Source organism: Oncorhynchus kisutch, linkage group LG5 (assembly GCF_002021735.2).
Source record: "Oncorhynchus kisutch isolate 150728-3 linkage group LG5, Okis_V2, whole genome shotgun sequence".
Taxonomy (NCBI): Eukaryota; Metazoa; Chordata; class Actinopteri; order Salmoniformes; family Salmonidae; genus Oncorhynchus; species Oncorhynchus kisutch.
In genome coordinates this window covers 72,760,637-72,779,848 of record NC_034178.2, presented here as the reverse complement: position 1 = coordinate 72,779,848, position 19,212 = coordinate 72,760,637, and the positions used below count along the sequence as shown (strand labels likewise).

At 45.2% G+C, this 19,212-nt stretch overlaps 1 protein-coding gene across 1 annotated transcript in view; it reads left to right on the top strand.

Annotated features, from left to right (window-relative positions):
• The window catches only part of LOC109891669 (LIM and cysteine-rich domains protein 1-like), a 35,597-nt gene extending 22,002 nt beyond the window's left edge, over positions 1-13,595 (top strand). The window contains exons 5-8 of the mRNA XM_031825767.1: positions 6,011-6,160; positions 6,610-6,837; positions 10,217-10,432; positions 11,693-13,595. Coding sequence (XP_031681627.1) covers positions 6,011-6,160; positions 6,610-6,837; positions 10,217-10,432; positions 11,693-11,830 — 732 coding nt within the window. The 3' untranslated portion in view covers positions 11,831-13,595. The remainder of the gene's footprint in view (positions 1-6,010; positions 6,161-6,609; positions 6,838-10,216; positions 10,433-11,692) is intronic.
• Positions 13,596-19,212: the final 5,617 nt, after the last annotated feature.

The following is a 19,212-nucleotide window of genomic DNA, read 5'->3' as shown; positions in this document are numbered from 1 at the left end:
TAGGTTTCCATCCAATTAGATGCAGTAGCTAGGTTTCCATCCAATTAGATGCGGTAGCTAGGTTTCCATCCAATTAGATGCAGTAGCTAGGTTTCCATCCAATTAGATGCAGTAGCTAGGTTTCCATCCAATTAGATGCGGTAGCTAGGTTTCCATCCAATTAGATGCAGTAGCTAGGTTTCCATCCAATTAGATGCAGTAGCTAGGTTTCCATCCAATTAGATGGTTTCCATCCAATTAGATGCAGTAGCTAGGTTTCCATCCAATTAGATGCAGTAGCTAGGTTTCCATCCAATTAGATGCAGTAGCTAGGTTTCCATCCAATTAGATGCAGTAGCTAGGTTTCCATCCAATTAGATGCAGTAGCTAGGTTTCCATCCAATTAGATGCAGTAGCTAGGTTTCCATCCAATTAGATGCAGTAGCTAGGTTTCCATCCAATTAGATGCAGTAGCTAGGTTTCCATCCAATTAGATGCAGTAGCTAGGTTTCCATCCAATTAGATGCAGTAGCTAGGTTTCCATCCAATTAGATGCAGTAGCTAGGTATCCATCCAATTAGATGCAGTAGCTAGGTTTCCATCCAATTAGATGCGGTAGCTAGGTTTCCATCCAATTAGATGCAGTAGCTAGGTTTCCATCCAATTAGATGCAGTAAGCTTAGCTAGGTTTCCATCCAATTAGATGGTTTCCATCCAATTAGATGCAGTAGCTAGGTTTCCATCCAATTAGATGCAGTAGCTAGGTTTCCATCCAATTAGATGCAGTAGCTAGGTTTCCATCCAATTAGATGCAGTAGCTAGGTTTCCATCCAATTAGATGCAGTAGCTAGGTTTCCATCCAATTAGATGCAGTAGCTAGGTTTCCATCCAATTAGATGCAGTAGCTAGGTTTCCATCCAATTAGATGCAGTAGCTAGGTTTCCATCCAATTAGATGCAGTAGCTAGGTTTCCATCCAATTAGATGCAGTAGCTAGGTTTCCATCCAATTAGATGCAGTAGCTAGGTTTCCATCCAATTAGATGCAGTAGCTAGGTTTCCATCCAATTAGATGCAGTAGCTAGGTTTCCATCCAATTAGATGCAGTAGCTAGGTTTCCATCCAATTAGATGCAGTAGCTAGGTTTCCATCCAATTAGATGCAGTAGCTAGGTTTCCATCCAATTAGATGCAGTAGCTAGGTTTCCATCCAATTAGATGCAGTAGCTAGGTTTCCATCCAATTAGATGCAGTAGCTAGGTTTCCATCCAATTAGATGCAGTAGCTAGGTATCCATCCAATTAGATGCAGTAGCTAGGTTTCCATCCAATTAGATGCAGTAGCTAGGTTTCCATCCAATTAGATGCAGTAGCTAGGTTTCCATCCAATTAGATGCAGTAGCTAGGTTTCCATCCAATTAGATGCAGTAGCTAGGTTTCCATCCAATTAGATGCAGTAGCTAGGTTTCCATCCAATTAGATGCAGTAGCTAGGTTTCCATCCAATTAGATGCAGTAGCTAGGTTTCCATCCAATTAGATGCAGTAGCTAGGTTTCCATCCAATTAGATGCAGTAGCTAGGTTTCCATCCAATTAGATGCAGTAGCTAGGTTTCCATCCAATTAGATGCAGTAGCTAGGTTTCCATCCAATTAGATGCAGTAGCTAGGTTTCCATCCAATTAGATGCAGTAGCTAGGTTTCCATCCAATTAGATGGTTTCCATCCAATCGACAACAGATTTTCATGCAAATATTCTAAAATCTACAGAAGAACAGTATGCACATTTTCGCAGCAGAGATGTGTTCCCGTCAAATTAATTTGGTGTGGACTAAAGTCTGTGTGTGATGACCTAGTGCACATTTGCGGTGAAATACCCATATATCGAAAGAAAAATACAAGTTGAATGGGTTTCCATCGTATTTTCAACTCTACTGATGGGTTTTTCACAATAGTGCTTGACTTGGACTGAAATATGTGCCGGTACTAATTTTTTGGTGCCGGTACTGTTTATATTTACGTGCAGGAGCTCCAGAATACATTTGAGCTAATATTCTATAAGTGGAACAAGTCAAGCACTGGATATAGTGAATGTGCCCATTCCAGTTTTGGCACGTGCGCTCTAGCCAACAGCTCGCAGATACAGTGCAGGTATAGCCGAAATGATTAAATAAATATGGGCAAAAGAGCAGGATCATCGTGTCCCCAGAATAAGACCCTGGATATTTATTGGAAAAGGAGCATCAAGCTCATCACCGTGCATTTTGACCACCCTGGGAAGTTCATCAAAACTTATTTAATCTGTAGCCTAATAAACCGCATGATGTCCCGAGTCGTAGTGGGAGGATACACGTCATATCATCGCGTGACTACACGTTTACTTCAATATGATGGTTATTATATCAATATTTGCGCATAAAGTTGTTTCCACTGCCATTTCTCTGCTAATTAATTTTACAGACAAAAAGATCTCGCCATGTCTAGTGTATTTTGTTTTGTCAACATTTGGAAAAGTTTAACGACAAAAATTTGCTGTGGTGACATTTTTGTCTGATGTACTTTAGTTACATTAAAAGGTTGGATAGAAACCTGTTTAGTTTGGGCACTGAAGCCTGCTTACTGAAGCCTGCCTCCTGAAACCTGCCTACTGAAGCCTGCTTACTGAAGCCTGCCTCCTGAAGCCTGCTTACTGAAGCCTGCTTGTGGGGAGGGCGTGCATGTGTGTGTATGTATTTGTGTGCAAGTGTGTGTGGTACAGCCTGTCTGTCTATCTGTGACTGGTTTAGCCTTCAAGCCTTCATAAGGACACACTAATGACATGCAAGCCTGTAGAGTGGTGATAGGTCAGCTTTACCCCAGGATAGTAGAGTGGTGATAGGTCAGCTTTACCCCAGGATTGTAGAGTGGTGATTGGTCAGATTCACCCCAGGATTGTAGAGTGGTGATAGGTCAGATTCACCCCAGGATTGTAGAGTGGTGATAGGTCAGCTTCACCCCAGGATAGTAGAGTGGTGATAGGTCAGCTTTACCCCAGGATAGTAGAGTGGTGATAGGTCAGCTTCACCCCAGGATTGTAGAGTGGTGATAGGTCAGCTTTAGCCCAGGATAGTAGAGTGGTGATAGGTCAGCTTTACCCCAGGATAGTAGAGTGGTGATAGGTCAGCTTCACCCCAGGATAGTAGAGTGGTGATAGGTAAGCTTCACCCCAGGATTGTAGAGTGTGGGGCAGGCAGAGAGTGGGGAGCAGAGGTTTACCCCTTAACGAGTGCTGTAGCCCCTCCCCCCGCCCCATCCTGGATGTGCTTACAAAGAAAACCAACTATGACTGATGTGTCCCCTTCCAAGACGTTTTCTGACTGTGTGAAGTTTAGTATTTACTGAGGAGTGTTTGATGACTTGTCTGTTATTAGGGGAGAGATGAAGAATGATTGGCTGTTAGAGTTACTAGCTAGCACCCAGCTAGCTAGATAAGTGTAGTTAGAGATGTTTAAAAAGAGGAATAGAATGATGTGTTACTGTCGGTCACAGAGCGCTGACAGTAGAAGAGAAGGAGGGATGATTGTGCTAGGTCACAGAGGGCTGACAGTAGAAGGAGGGATGATTGTGCTAGGTCACAGAGGGCTGACAGTAGAAGAGAAGGAGGGATGATTGTGCTAGGTCACAGAGGGCTGACAGTAGAAGAGAAGGAGGGATGATTGTGCTAGGTCACATATTGCTGACAGTAGAAGGAGGGATGATTATGCTAGGTCACAGAGTGCTGACAGTAGAAGGAGGGATGATTGTGCTAGGTCACAGAGCGCTGACAGTAGAAGAGAAGGAGGGATGATTGTGCTAGGTCACAGAGTGCTGACAGGAGAAGAGAAGGAGGGATGATTGTGCTAGGTCACAGAGTGCTGACAGTAGAAGGAGGGATGATTGTGCTAGGTCACAGAGTGCTGACAGTAGAAGAGAAGGAGGGATGATTGTGCTAGGTCACATATTGCTGACAGTAGAAGGAGGGATGATTATGCTAGGTCACAGAGTGCTGACAGTAGAAGGAGGGATGATTTTGCTAGGGCACATATTGCTGACAGTAGAAGAGAAGGAGGGATGATTGTGCTAGGTCACATATTGCTGACAGTAGAAGAGAAGGAGGGATGATTGTGCTAGGTCACAGAGTGCTGACAGTAGAAGAGAAGGAGGGATGATTGTGCTAGGTCACAGAGTGCTGACAGTAGAAGGAGAGATGATTGTGCTAGGTCACAGAGTGCTGACAGTAGAAGAGAAGGAGGGATGATTGTGCTAGGTCACAGAGTGCTGACAGTAGAAGAGAAGGAGGGATGATTGTGCTAGGTCACAGAGTGCTGACAGTAGAAGAGAAGGAGGGATGATTGTGCTAGGTCACAGAGTGCTGACAGTAGAAGAGAAGGAGGGATGATTGTGCTAGGTCACAGAGTGCTGACAGTAGAAGAGAAGGAGGGATGATTGTGCTAGGTCACAGAGTGCTGACAGTAGAAGAGAAGGAGGGATGATTGTGCTAGGTCACAGAGTGCTGACAGTAGAAGAGGAGGGATGATTGTGCTAGGCCACAGAGTGCTGACAGTAGAAGAGAAGGAGGGATGATTGTGCTAGGTCACAGAGTGCTGACAGTAGAAGAGAAGGAGGGATGATTGTGCTAGGTCACAGAGTGCTGACAGTAGAAGAGAAGGAGGGATGATTGTGCTAGGTCACAGAGTGCTGACAGTAGAAGAGAAGGAGGGATGATTGTGCTAGGTCACAGAGTGCTGACAGTAGAAGAGAAGGAGGGATGATTGTGCTAGGTCACAGAGTGCTGACAGTAGAAGGAGGGATGATTGTGCTAGGTCACAGAGTGCTGACAGTAGAAGAGAAGGAGGGATGATTGTGCTAGGTCACAGAGTGCTGACAGTAGAAGGAGGGATGATTATGCTAGGTCACAGAGTGCTGACAGTAGAAGCCTGGAGGTCAGAATAGGGAGTGATGATCTATTTTCCAGCACTGTGAGGGCTGCTTGGCCACCACTCTGAAACGTGTCCCAAAAGCACCTTATTCCCTAAATAGTGCACTACTTTTGACCTGGAGCCATAGGGTCAGCATCCCAAATGGCACTCTATTCCCTACACAGTGCTCTACTTTTGACTTGCGGTTATGGTAAAAAATAAAAATAATAGGGCACTATATAGGGAATAAGGTGTCATTTGGGACGGAGACCCCACAAGTCAGGGCCTGTGAAGTATTTCTCCGGTTTAAAAGGACACATCCCAGGGCCCAAAGCCAGGTAGCGTTGCTGCCTACAGTCACGTACAATATAAAGCTTTGTTCAAAGACCAACTGTAAGTTCTCTGGTGTCTATGCTTTACATAGGAGGTCATCTATGAACGTTTGAACATCTTGGCCATGTTCTGTTATAATCTCCTGTTGGTCATCTATGAATGTTTGAACATCTTGGCCATGTTCTGTTATAATCTCCTGTTGGTCATCTATGAACGTTTGAACATCTTGGCCATGTTCTGTTATAATCTCCTGTTGGTCATCTATGAATGTTTGAACATCTTGGCCATGTTCTGTTATAATCTCCTGTTGGTCATCTATGAATGTTTGAACATCTTGGCCATGTTCTGTTATAATCTCCTGTTGGTCATCTATGAACGTTTGAACATCTTGGCCATGTTCTGTTATAATCTCCACCCGGCACAGCCAGAAGAGGACTGGCCACCCCTCAGAGCCTGGTTCCTCTCTAGGTTTCTTCCTAGGTTTTGGCCTTTCTAGGGAGTTTTTCCTAGCCACCGTGCTTCTACACCTGCATTGCTTGCTGTTTGGGGTTTTAGGCTGGGTTTCTGTACAGCACTTTGAGATATCAGCTGATGTAAGAAGGGCTATATAAATAAATTTGATTTGATTTAGCTCTGTCACACTGGTCTGATGCTGTTGTTGTTGTTGCTGTAAAGTTGAGTCCTCAGTCCTTGTTGTTTCATGTAGTTTACTCTCTCCTGGGCTGTGTTAACTCCTCTCCCTCTCTCACCCTCTCTCTCCCTCTTTAGGCCATGCTGTACATGGCGTTGGTCCCGGAGGAGAAGCGTCCAGTAGCAGGGACGGAGGGAGCGATGTACCGGCGCAGGCAGTTGATGAGACAGCTACCTGTCTACGATCAGGACCCCTCCCTGTGCAACGGGTCTCTGTCAGAGGACCAGGTTAGATTTTGGTGCTGTCCAAATCCTCTTTATGTTTGTATTTAAGCCTCCATTTTGGAATTTTGTCCAGATTATCGACAGGTCACTTCTAGTATTCTAATTTTGATTCATATTCTTCATTTTTTTTTTTTTACATTTGACAATTTATGAATAGACCTACGTATAAAGATGCACTAGCTGTGACAAACATAATATCCATTAAACATAGTTGTGGCTAAATTTACACCATACAGGGCAGGTAGCCTAGTGGTTAGAGCAAGATCAAATCCCCGAGCTGACAAGGTACAAATCTGTCGTTCTGCCCCTGAACAAGGCAGTTCACCCACCGTTCAAATTCGTATTGAAAATACGAATTTGTTCTTAACTGACTTACCTAGTTAAATAAAGGTAAAATACAAAATATAGCCTGAATGCTTATTTCCCATCGTTGGTCTTGTTCCTTCCACCAGCTCCAGGCCATGTCTATCTTTATGAAGCGCTACAAAGAGGAGGCTCTAGGAGTAGGGGAGGTGGCGCTGCCTGGGGAGGGAGGCGCTAACCCTCCGCCCGTCATCAAAGGACATAGGCAGAAGAACGGGGCTGTGACCGGGGGACCTAGGAAGGCCCCCATTATCCAGTCAGACCCTAACACAACCTCCACCAACGGGACAAACAACCATTATAAGAAGAGTAAATATGTAAGTCTTTGCTATAGAGTAATTACAATTTAAAAAAAATATATATATATAAACATTTGCATCTACATTAACTTATACACACTCATTCATCCACAAACAAATACATTCACATGCCACTTAAATGGGAATATTCTGGTGTATTGGCTAACTGCACTTTAGATTTAAACCGAGAAACTTGGTAACAACCTGCGAAATGTACTAAATAAATGTCCAATGAGAGACGGATGTTTATTTGTTTATTTCCTGTCTGTCCCAGACCTGGGTTCAAATATTATTTGAAATCTTTCAAACTACTTGTTTTATCCCTGGAGTACCAGATGGGTGAGGTTTGCCATTTAGGAAATATTCTACAGGTCCATTAAAGCCAGGCTCAATCAAGCGCAGATCAAACATTTCAAAGGATTTCTAATAGTATTTAAACCCAGGTCTGTTCTGTCCCCGCCTCCTGTCCCTATCCCCGCCTCCTGTCCCCGCCTCCTGTCCCTGCCTCCGGTCCCCGCCTCCTGTCCCTGCCTCCTGTCCCTGTCCCCGCCTCCTGTCCCCGCCTCCTGTCCCTGCCTCCTGTCCCGGTCCCTGCCTCCTGTCCCGGTCCCTGCCTCCTGTCCCTGTCCCCGCCTCCTGTCCCCGCCTCCTGTCCCTGCCTCCTGTCCCTGTCCCCGCCTCCTGTCCCTGTCCCCGCCTCCTGTCCCTGTCCCCGCCTCCTGTCCCTGCCTCCTGTCCTGGTCCCCGCCTCCTGTCCCTGCCTCCTGTCCCTGCCTCCTGTCCCTGCCTCCTGTCCCCGCCTCCTGTCCCTGTCCCCGCCTCCTGTCCCCGCCTCCTGTACCTGCCTCCTGTCCCTGTCCCCGCCTCCTGTCCCTGCCTCCTGTCCCTGCCTCCTGTCCTGGTCCCCGCCTCCTGTCCCTGCCTCCTGTCCCTGTCCCCGCCTCCTGTCCCCGCCTCCTGTCCCTGTCCCCGCCTCCTGTCCCTGTCCCCGCCTCCTGTCCCTGCCTCCTGTCCCTGTCCCCGCCTCCTGTCCCTGCCTCCTGTCCCTGTCCCCGCCTCCTGTCCCCGCCTCCTGTCCCCGCCTCCTGTCCCTGCCTCCTGTCCCTGTCCCCGCCTCCTGTCCCTGTCCCCGCCTCCTGTCCCCGCCTCCTGTCCCTGTCCCCGCCTCCTGTCCCTGCCTCCTGTCCCTGTCCCCGCCTCCTGTCCCCACCTCCTGTCCCTGTCCCCGCCTCCTGTCCCTGCCTCCTGTCCCTGTCCCCGCCTCCTGTCCCTGCCTCCTGTCCCTTTCCCCGCCTCCTGTCCCCGCCTCCTGTCCCTATCCCCGCCTCCTGTCCCTGCCTCCTGTCCCTGTCCCCGCCTCCTGTCCCCGCCTCCTGTCCCTGCCTCCTGTCCCTGCCTCCTCTCCTGTCTCCTGTTTTATTTAACCAGGCAAGTCAGTTCATGTAATGAACAAATTCTTATTTATAACAAGGCTGGGACATTTGTGCGGTATAACATCAATACAATATAAAAGTATAATTTAACATTTTTTTAAGAGAACTTGTTTTGACAAGGCTCATTTTCATTATTTTAACTACTGTTTCCTTTTAATGAACTTGAACTAGGGAACTAGACATTTTCCATTGTCAGATTAGGTCGCTGTTAGCTAATTAACTAGTCGTTCACTAGAGGCTACAAATTGAGAGGCGGACAGGGAGAGAGAGAAAGAGAGAGGCGGACAGAGAGAAAGAGAGAGAGAGAGGCGGACAGAGAGAAAGAGAGCGAGAGAGGCGGACAGAGAGAAAGAGAGCGAGAGAGGCGGACAGAGAGAAAGAGAGAGAGGCGGACAGAGAGAAAGAGAGAGAGTGAGTCGGACAGAGAGAGCGAGTCGGACAGAGGGAGCGAGAGGCGGACAGAGAGAGAGAGCGAGAGAGAGGCGGACAGAGAGAGAGAGAGAGAGGCGGACAGAGAGAGAGAGAGAGAGAGAGGCGGACAGAGAGAGAGAGAGAGAGGCGGACAGAGAGAGCGAGGCGGACAGAGAGAGCGAGGCGGACAGAGAGAGCGAGGCGGACAGAGAGAGAGCGAGGCGGACAGAGAGAGAGGGAGAGAGAGAGGCGGACAGAGAGAGAGAGAGAGAGAGAGAGAGGCGGACAGAGAGAGAGAGAGAGAGAGAGAGAGGCGGACAGAGAGAGAGAGAGAGAGAGAGGCGGACAGAGAGAGAGAGAGAGAGAGAGAGAGAGGCGGACAGAGAGAGAGAGAGAGGCGGACAGAGAGAGAGAGAAAGAGGCGGACAGAGACAGAGAGAGAGAGGCGGACAGAGAGAAAGAGAGAGAGAGAGAGGCGGACAGAGAGAGAGAGAGAGGCGGACAGCGAGAGAGAGAGAGCGAGGCGGACAGAGAGAGAGAGAGAGAGAGGCGGACAGGGGGAGAGAGGGTGGGGGAGCACGTGGGGGAGCGCGTGGGGGAGCGCGGGGGGGAGCGCGTGGGGGAGAGGGTGGGGGAAACAATCAAAGGCTGACTTAACATCTGCATCTGATTGCTTCTATCATAACAGAAATGCACCATGGTTTTGGTTCACGGTTGACCTTGGTGCTGTTGCTATGGTGATGTGAGCTTGATTACTTTGAGAGAGGCCCATGCAGTATCATCACATTGTTTTGTGTTGATTAAACAGTGTACTGGTTTCGTGGGTTACACCCAGCCAGCCCCCAACATCTCTCTAGGACTGGTCTGGAGTGGCTCCATCTGGATCACCAGTGTCATGTCTTCGTGGTGTTCAGATTTTGTTCTTTTATTGTTCCACACAGTTCTCAATGGTTTTGTTTTTCTCTCCCTCTGTTCCCTCTTATTCCCCATCGCTCTCTCTCTCTCTCTCTCTCTCTCTCTCTCTCTCTCTCTCTCTCTCTCTCTCTCTCTCTGTCTCTCTCTCGGTCTCTCTCTCTCTCTCTTTCTCTGTCTCTCTCTTGCTCTGTTTCTCTCTGTTTTTCTGTCTCTCTCTATCTCTCTGTCTCTGTCTACTTTCTCTCTCTCTTTCTCTCTCTCTCTCTCTGTTTCTCTCTGTCTCTCTATATCTCTATCTCTCTCTGTTTCTCTGTCTCTGTCTCTCTCTCTCTCTCTCTCTCTCTCTCTCTCTCTCTCTGTGTCTCTCTCTCTCTCTCTCCCTCTCTCTGTCTCTCTCTCTCTCTCTCTTTCTGTTTCTCTCTCTCTCTGTCTCTCTGTCTACTCTCTCAACTATCTCTACTTCTCTCTGTCTCTACTTTCTCTACTCTGTCTTTCTCTCTCTGTCTCTCTCTGTCTCTACTTTCTCTACTCTCTCTCTCTCTCTCTCTCTCTCTCCCTCTCTCTCCCTCTCTCTGTCTACTCTCTCTCTCTCTCTACCTCCCCCTCGCCATTCCCTCTACTTCTCCTCTCTCCTACAGCATTGCAGTGGTTGCGGGGAGCTCACCCCCCTGGACAGTCCTGTGGTGTATGCAGAGGGGGCAGGCTACGACAAGCAGTGGCACCCGACCTGCTTTGTGTGTTCAGAGTGTGGGGAGGCCCTGGTTGATCTGGTATACTTCTGGAAGGAAGGAGAGCTGCTGTGTGGAAGACACTACTGCCAGAGGACCAGACCCCGTTGTGCAGGCTGTGATGAGGTGAGAGCAGGAGAGGAGAGGATGGGAGAGGAGAGGATGGGAGAGGAGAGGAGAGGAGAGGAGAGGAGAGGAGAGGAGAGGAGAGGAGAGGAGAGGAGAGGAGAGGAGAGGAGAGGAGAGGAGAGGAGAGGAGAGGAGAGGAGAGGAGAGGAGAGGAGAGAGGCAAAAGGAGGAGGGAGGCGAAAGGAGGAGGGAGAGGAGGGAGGGGAGAGGAGGAGGGAGGCGAAAGTAGAGGAGGTGGGAGGGGAGAGGAGGGAGGCGAAAGGAGAGGAGGGAGAGGAAAGGAGGAGGGAGGTGAAAGGTGGGGAGGAGGGAAGGGAGGAGAGCTGCTGTGTGGAAGACACTACTGCCAGAAGACCAGACGCTGCCATGGCTGTGACGAGGTGACTGGGACTCATAGAGACAGAAGGAGGGACGCCCATTCTATCCATTCTTATTCTATGGGGAGATTACCACAAACACGTTGGCACTAGGCTACCCTGCCACCTCTACACTACACTCTAACCACTAGGCAACCTGGTGGCAGGTAGCCTGGTGGTCTAAATTAGTTCACTATTTCGGTAGTAGGGTGCCATTTTGGACGCGGAAAACAATATCTGTTTCTCTCCATGATAGAAGCTGCCTAGAACCATACAGGCTGCAGAATAACCATTTATAGTCAGCAGGGTAGCCTAGTGGTTAGAGTGTGGAGGCGGCAGGGTAGCCTAGTGGTTAGAGTGTGGAGGCGGTAGGTAGCCTAGTGGTTAGAGTGTGGAGGCGGTAGGTAGCCTAGTGGTTAGAGTGTAGAGGAGGCAGGTAGCCTAGTGGTTAGAGTGTAGAGGCGGCAGGTAGCCTAGTGGTTAGAGTGTAGAGGCGGCAGGGTAGCCTAGTGGTTAGAGTGTAGAGGCGGCGGGGTAGCCTAGTGGTTAGAGTGTTGAGGCGACGGGGTAGCCTAGTGGTTAGAGTGTAGAGGCGGCGGGGTAGCCTAGTGGTTAGAGTGTAGAGGCGGCAGGGTAGCCTAGTGGTTAGAGTGTAGAGGTGGCAGGTAGCCTAGTGGTTAGAGCATTGGACTAGTAATCAAAAGGTTGCAAGTTCAAATCCCCGAGCTGACAAGGTACAAAATCTGTCGTTCTGCCCCTGAACAAGGCTGTTCCCCGGTAGGCCGTCATTGAAAATAAGAATTTGTTCTTAACTGACTTGCCTAGTTAAATAAAGATAAAATAAAAAATACCCAATAAAGAACCCTTAAACATATTCTGTCTTTTCTCGTCGTGTCTGCAGCTGATCTTCTGTGAAGACTACAAGAAGGGAATAGACAGTCGGGCGTGGCACCAGGACCATTACTGCTGCTGGCGGTGTGGACAGGGTCTGGACAGCCCCTGTTCCTGCCCCCAAACACCCGGCCCCAGCCCTGTTTAGGTCCCCTGGACCTAAAAATGTAATTATAAATTATACATGCAATAATTATTCTAAAATGTAATAACAGTGTAATAATAGTGAAGCTGATTTTTTTTTGTTAAATTAGGTCAATGCCTTGTTATCTTGTTAGATTATAGAGAATAAATAAAGATACTTTTTTTGTTTTTAAAATGGCCGTTATCTGTGCTTTTATGCTAACAATTTGACCATTTCTGCCTTGTTGAAGTAGATGATTCTGTTAATTTTAATCTAATTTAAGTAGTTATCCATTTTGTTTTAGTTAGTAGTTAATGTACAGTTAACCATTTTGTTGGTCTAGTTACTAATTTAACGATTTTGTTTGTCTAGTTAGTAGGTAATGTCCGGTTATCCATTTCCTACATATACATTATAGATATTTGATGTTATAAAACTGTTTTGATCCTAATTCTTAGTACTCGCTAATGGTCCTTTATATTGGTCTCACTCGCACTGACGCACACATATACACACACAAATACACATGCATATACACACGCATATACACGCGCATATACACACGCACACATATACACACAAAATCAAGACTCAATCCCTAGAGGTCTAAAGTTATTGGTTCAGTACGTGATGTCATCAACGGAGCTGGTTTAGAAACAGTCGGTCTGTATGGTGTAATAGTTAGGGTGGAATGTGTTTATCAGCAGCTTATCTCTCCAGTAGTAGGAAGTAGAGTACTGTATATCCAGGGTGTATCGAGGACGATCTATGACAGTGTTATGGTGTGTATCCAAGGTAGAGTTAGTTTATCAGCAGTTTATCTCTCTAGTCTCCTCCTGGTTAATACCAGTCTACAAACTCCTCCTGGTTAATGCCAGTCTCCAGTCTCTAGTCTTCTCCTGGTTAATACCAGTCTCCAGGCTCCTCCTGGGTAATCCCAGTCTCCAGTCTGCAGTCTCCTCCTGGTTAATCCCAGTCTCCAGTCTGCGATCTCCTCCTGGTTAATCCCAGTCTCCAGTCTGCAGTCTCCTCCTGGTTAATACCAGTCTCCTCCTAGTTAATACCATTCTCTAGTATCCTCCTAGTTAATACCATTCTCTAGTATCCTCCTAGTTAATACCAGTCTCCAGTCTCCTCCTGGTTAATACCAGTCTCTAGTCTCCTCCTGGTTAATCCCAGTCTCCAGTCTGCTGTCTCCTCCTGGTTAATACCAGTCTCCAGTCTCCAGTCTCCTCCTAGTTAATACCATTCTCTAGTATCCTCCTAGTTAATACCATTCTCTAGTATCCTCCTGGTTAATGCCAGTCTCCAGTCTCCTCCTGGTTAATACCAGTCTCCAGTCTCCTCATGTTTAATCCCATTCTACAGTCTCCCTTTAGACTCCCTGCTCAGACCCAGTCTACAGTCTCCACAGTCTCCACGCTCAGAGAGAGAGAGTTGTCATGACGTTGCCCTCTTTGGGGATAGCGAGTACCATCCCTGTCACGCCCTGACCTTATAGAGCTTTTTATGTCTCTATTTTGGTTTGGTCAGGGTGTGATTTGGGTGGGCATTCTATGTTCTTGTTTCTATGTTTTGTATTTCTATGTTTTGGCCGGGTATGGTTCTCAATCAGGGACAGCTGACTATCGTTGTCTCTGATTGGGAACCAAGTAGTAGCTTTTTCCCACCTATGTTTTGTGGGTAGTTGGTTCCTGTTTAGTGTTCTGCACCTGACGGGACTGTTTCGTTTTGCACTTTGTTATTTTTGTTTCAAGTGTTTAGTTTAATAAAAGTCATGAACATTTACCACGCTGTGCTTTGGTCCGGTTCTTCCTCATCAGACGACGACCGTTACAATCCCCCTCTCTCTCTCACCACCTCTCTCTCTTCCCTCTCTGCCCCCTACCAACAGGCTCTGTTAGGCAGGTCATAAATTCCTAGATGAGTTCTCTCCTCATGTCCAGAGTATAAGAGAGAGTGAGTTTTCATAGAGAGAACAAAGGAATTTCTTTCACATCACAGAACATGAGAACTGAACAATATTCTGGAGAATGTGTAAACGGTCGGTGAAGTAGCCAGTTACAAACTGGTCCGATTGGTACAAGTTGGTGACCTCGGGAAAGACATTACCATAACTCTGTTTATGCAAGAGTCTCAGTTGTAAGGCTTGCATCTAATTGTTGTATAAAATGAATGAGTAAAGAAGAAACTATTTGTGAAATTACGTAATGTGATTTCAAACTGTTTAATGAAGGAAACTCCAATTCCCTTCGGAGTTCAACTAAATCATTGGCCCGCCCCATGAGCACAGACATTAATCTGATGTCATGGGACAGCCCCTTTCTACTGTTACGAATATAACCCCCACCTTGGGAGGAGTTCCCTTCAGACCAGCTTACCTCGATTACCACGAAAGGGCTAACGTTTGAGGAGAGACCATAAACCTGAGTATAAGCTAACGTTTGAGGAGAGACCATAAACCTGAGTATAAGCTAAGGTTTGAGGAGAGACCATAAACCTGAGTATAAGCTAAGGTTTGAGTAGATTGCTGAATCTTTTAACCACGTGGTTAAACTCTGAGACTATCGATCCGACAGAATAAGAGCTACTCTTTGATACTAATTACTAGTCTGTAGCTAGAAATTATGTCAAATCAAAATCAAATGTATTTATAAAGCCCTTCTTACATCAGCTGATATCTCAAAGTGCTGTACAGAAACCCAGCCTAAAACCCCAAACAGCAAGCAATGCAGGTGTAGAAGAACAGTGGCTAGGAAAAACTCCCTAAAAAGGTCAAAACCTAGGAAGAAACCAGGCTATGAGGGGTGGCCAGTCCTCTTCTGGCTGTGCCGGGTGGAGATTATAACAGAATGTATACTGTATATTGATTGCAATTATTCCCGAATGAGTGAGCGTTCATGTGCAAAGGATTAGCATTTCAATTGTTAGAATTATCAAGTGTGTAGTGATTAATTTGCATATTTCCCGCCTTTCTCAGTTGACCCCCACTTCCCTTTTGTCCACCAAGCCGTAATACCGGGGTAGCCCACTAGGGCACATCCCCTATCATTTCCTTGTAACCATATCTACTTTGTTTGTATGTGCATTTCTGTGATTATTTAGTTAGGTAATAAATAAATAATTGAGACAATTGATGTATGGATGACTCACAGTGAAGACTGGGTTCGTGCAGATAACCAACCATTTACGACGTTTGGAATGAGACTAACGTGAGGTGAAGAATAAATCATTATTTAGAAGACTAATTGATCAGATATTAAAATATCTGAAAGTTATATTACGAAAATTATATCTTTGTAATCTGAATATTTTCCTTGGTTCCCCCGACTTCCTAGTTAATTATATTTACCTGATTAGTTTAATCACGTAATAATAATGACAGAGAATTGATTTGAAAAACGAAGTCTTCAGTTTAATGATGCCAAAGACACGACAGAGTGTAAAGGAGAGAGAGAGAATGAAGGAGAGAGAGAAACTGGGATATGTGGATAAACCACTTCTCCAATCTGGTTGGCTCTATAACAAAGAACAAACAGCAAAAACACATACATAATCAAACATAAATCTTAGAATCCGCTATAAAGACCATAAACCACTGGATTCTCCAATTACATTGAAGGAACAACAGGACAAAATACAAACCTTCCAACCCAAAAAGGCCTGTGGTGTTGATGGTATCCTAAATTAAATTATAAAATATACAGACCACAAATTCCAATTGGCAATACTTAAACTCTAACATCATCCTCAGCTCTGGCATCATTCCCAATATTTGGAACCAAGGACTGACCGGTTGCATCACTGCCTGGTACAGCAATTGCTCGGACTCCGACTGCAAGGCACCTCAGAGGGTACTTTAACTATTTCCACATCGTTACAACACTGTATATATACATATTATGACATTTGAAATGTCTATTCTTTTGGAGCTTTTGTAAGTGTCATGTTTACTGTTAATTTGCTATTGTTAATTTCACTTTTGTTTATTATCTATTTCACTTGCTTTGGAAATGTAAACCTATGTTTCCCAATAAAGTCGTCTGAATTGAATTGAATTGAAAGACACATGTTAGGAGGTGTAGGTTAGGCCTATTTGGTTACAGAATGGAGGACACCAAAAATAACTCTGTGCCCCCAAAAAACTCTTCCTACCATCTTTGACTTGGTCTGGTTTGTCACCGCGTCTTATCTGAGAGAAGTAAAAAAAATCCTCTCACAATCAAATCAAATCAAATGTATTTATATAGCCCTTCGTACATCAGCTGATATCTCAAAGTGTCTCACGTCTTGTCTGAGAGAAGTTAACAAATTCCTCTCACAATCTTATCTGCCTCTGAGGCACCAGGACTCCAGAACATGTTGACTCAATGACTTTCTCTGGATAGCTTTCAAATGCTAAAACACCAAACCTTTGGAAAAAAAACATATTTCCTTAAAACTGTGGAAAAACAGTTGAATTTCATTCAATAAAATCAGTTTCTATCAGGAGAGTCGTACTGAGACCAAGGCCTCTTTTACAGCTGAGCTTAGCTTGAATTAGAATAAATGACAGAAAACACGTCAATAAATATATAAATATATACATTTATATTTAAATACAAAAATGCAGAAAGAAAAACTTGGTCATAAAAAAACAAACATTCATAAATAAATAAATAAATAAACAAATAAATAAATAAATAAACAAATAAATAAATAAATAAATAAATAAACAAATAAATAAACAAATAAACAAACAAATAAATAAATAAATAAACAAATAAATAAATAAACAAATAAATAAATAAATAAATAAATAAACAAATAAATAAATAAATAAATAAATAAATAAATAAATAAATAAATAACTAACTCCCCAGGCTGTTTCTGAATCGCCCTAGAGGCAGCAAAACATCATATCTTTTTATTTATTTATTTATGTTGAATTTTACCCCTTTTTCACCCCAATTTCGTGGTATCCAATTGTTTTTAGTAGCTACTATCTTGTCTCATCGCTACAACTCCGGTACGGGCTCGGGAGAGACGAAGGTTGAAAGTCATGCGTCCTCCGATACACAACCCAACCAAGCCTCACTGCTTCTTAACACAGCGCGCATCCAACCCGGAAGCCAGCCGCACCAATGTGTCGGAGGGTACACCGTGCACCTGGCAACCTTGGTTAGCGTGCACTGCGCCCGGCCCGCCACAGGAGTCACTGGGGCGCGATGAGACAAGGATATCCCTACCGGTCAAACCCTCCCTAACCCGGACGACGCTAGGCCAATTGTGCGTCGCCCCACGGACCTCCCGGTCGCGGCCGGTTACGACAGAGCCTGGGCGCGAACCCAGAGTCTCTGCTGGCGCTGCAGTACAGTGCCCTTAACCACTTAACCACTGCGCCACCCAGGAGGCCCAAAACATCACATTTAAGTACATTTTGAAGATTGTTCCATAAATAAAGTGCAAGAAAACTAAATGCTGATTTACCTAATTTACCTACCTCAGCAGAGACCAAAGGAATTTCCCTAAGACTGGGTGTGATCACTCATCTCATATGTATATTCTGTACTCAATACCATCTACTGCATCTTGCCTATGCCATTCGGTACCATCACTCATTCATATATCTTTATGTACATATTCTTTATCCCTTTACACTTGTGTGTTTATGGTAGTTGTTGTGAAATTGTTAGGTTAGATTACTCGTCGGTTATTACTGCATTGTCGGAACTAGAAGCACAAGCATTTCGCTACACTCGCATTAACATCTGCTAACCATGTGTATGTGACAAATAAATGTGATTTGGATTTGATCACTCATATGTCTAAAGTTTTAAGTGGGACTTTAACAAAAATACCTTCTTCTAAATGATAACATAGTAATGTATCAACCGACGTGTAAAAAAAGAAGTTTTATTTAACTAGGCAAGTCAGTTAAGAACAAGTTCTTATTTACAATGAAGGCCTACCCTGGCCCAACCCAGACGACGCTGGGTCAATTGTGCGCTGCCTTATGGGACTCCCAATCACAGACGGGTATGATATAGCCTGGATTCGAACCAGGGACTGTAGTGACGCCTCTTGCACTGAGATGTAGGGCCTTATTAAACCGCTGCGTCACTCAGGAGATATCAAAGCGGTCCAATCAACTTTCTGGTAGAGAATGCAGTGGTTAGTATTGTCGCCTGTAATAAATAGCAGTGCGCTATGACAAACTGCATCTAACGGCTCTAATGAAGTAGCAGCTGCCTTCATATAGACGATGTCGCCATAGTCTAGGACAGACAGGAACGTCGACTGAATAATCTGCTTTCTGCTATTTATCGAAGTAGGCAGGACCTACTTCTATAGAAGATAGATTTTATTCTCAGCTTCTCAACTTGTCAAGAAGCTTTTTTTAAACGACAGATTTTCATCTACCCAGACGCCCAGATATTAGTAAGCAGGGACACCATCAATCTGGGACACCATCAATCTGGGACACCATCAATCTGGACACCATCTATCTGGGACACCATCAATCTGGGACACCATCAATCTGGGACACCATCAATCTGGACACCATCTATCTGGGACACCATCAATCTGGACACCGCCAATCTGGGACACCATCAATCTGGGACACCATCAATCTGGGACACCATCAATCTGGACACCATAAATCTGGGACACCATCAATCTGGACAATATCAATCTGGACACCATCAATCTGGACACCATCAATCTGGACAATATCAATCTGGACACCATCAATCTGGACACCATCAATCTGGACAATATCAATCTGGACAATATCAATCTGGACACCATCAATCTGGACACCATCTATCTGGGACACCATCAATCTGGACACCATCAATCTGGGACACCATCAATCTGGACAATATCAATCTGGACACCATCAATCTGGACAATATCAATCTGGACACCATCAATCTGGACACCATCAACAGTACATGTGGTAAAATCATCAGAGTTACCTTAATGCACTCTAGAATCATCAGAGTTACCTTAATACACTCTAGAATCATCAGAGTTACCTTAATGCACTCTAGAATCATCAGAGTTACCTTAATACACTCTAGAATCATCAGAGTTATCTTAATGCACTCTAGAATCATCAGAGTTATCTTAATGCACTCTAGAATCATCAGAGGTATCTTAATGCACTCTAGAGAACAACACAGAACCCTTGACTTTTTTCCATATTTTGTTAGGTTACAGCCTTATTCTAAAATGGATTTCACTGCCCCCCCCCATCAAACAACACCCATAATGACATAGTAAAAACAGTTGTTTTGAGAATAAACACGTCAATATCACATTTACATCAGTATCCAGACTTTGTTGAAGCGCCTGTGGCAGCGATGCCGCTACAAGCTCGACACACCTGTATTTGGGGAGTTTCTCCCATTCTTCTCTGC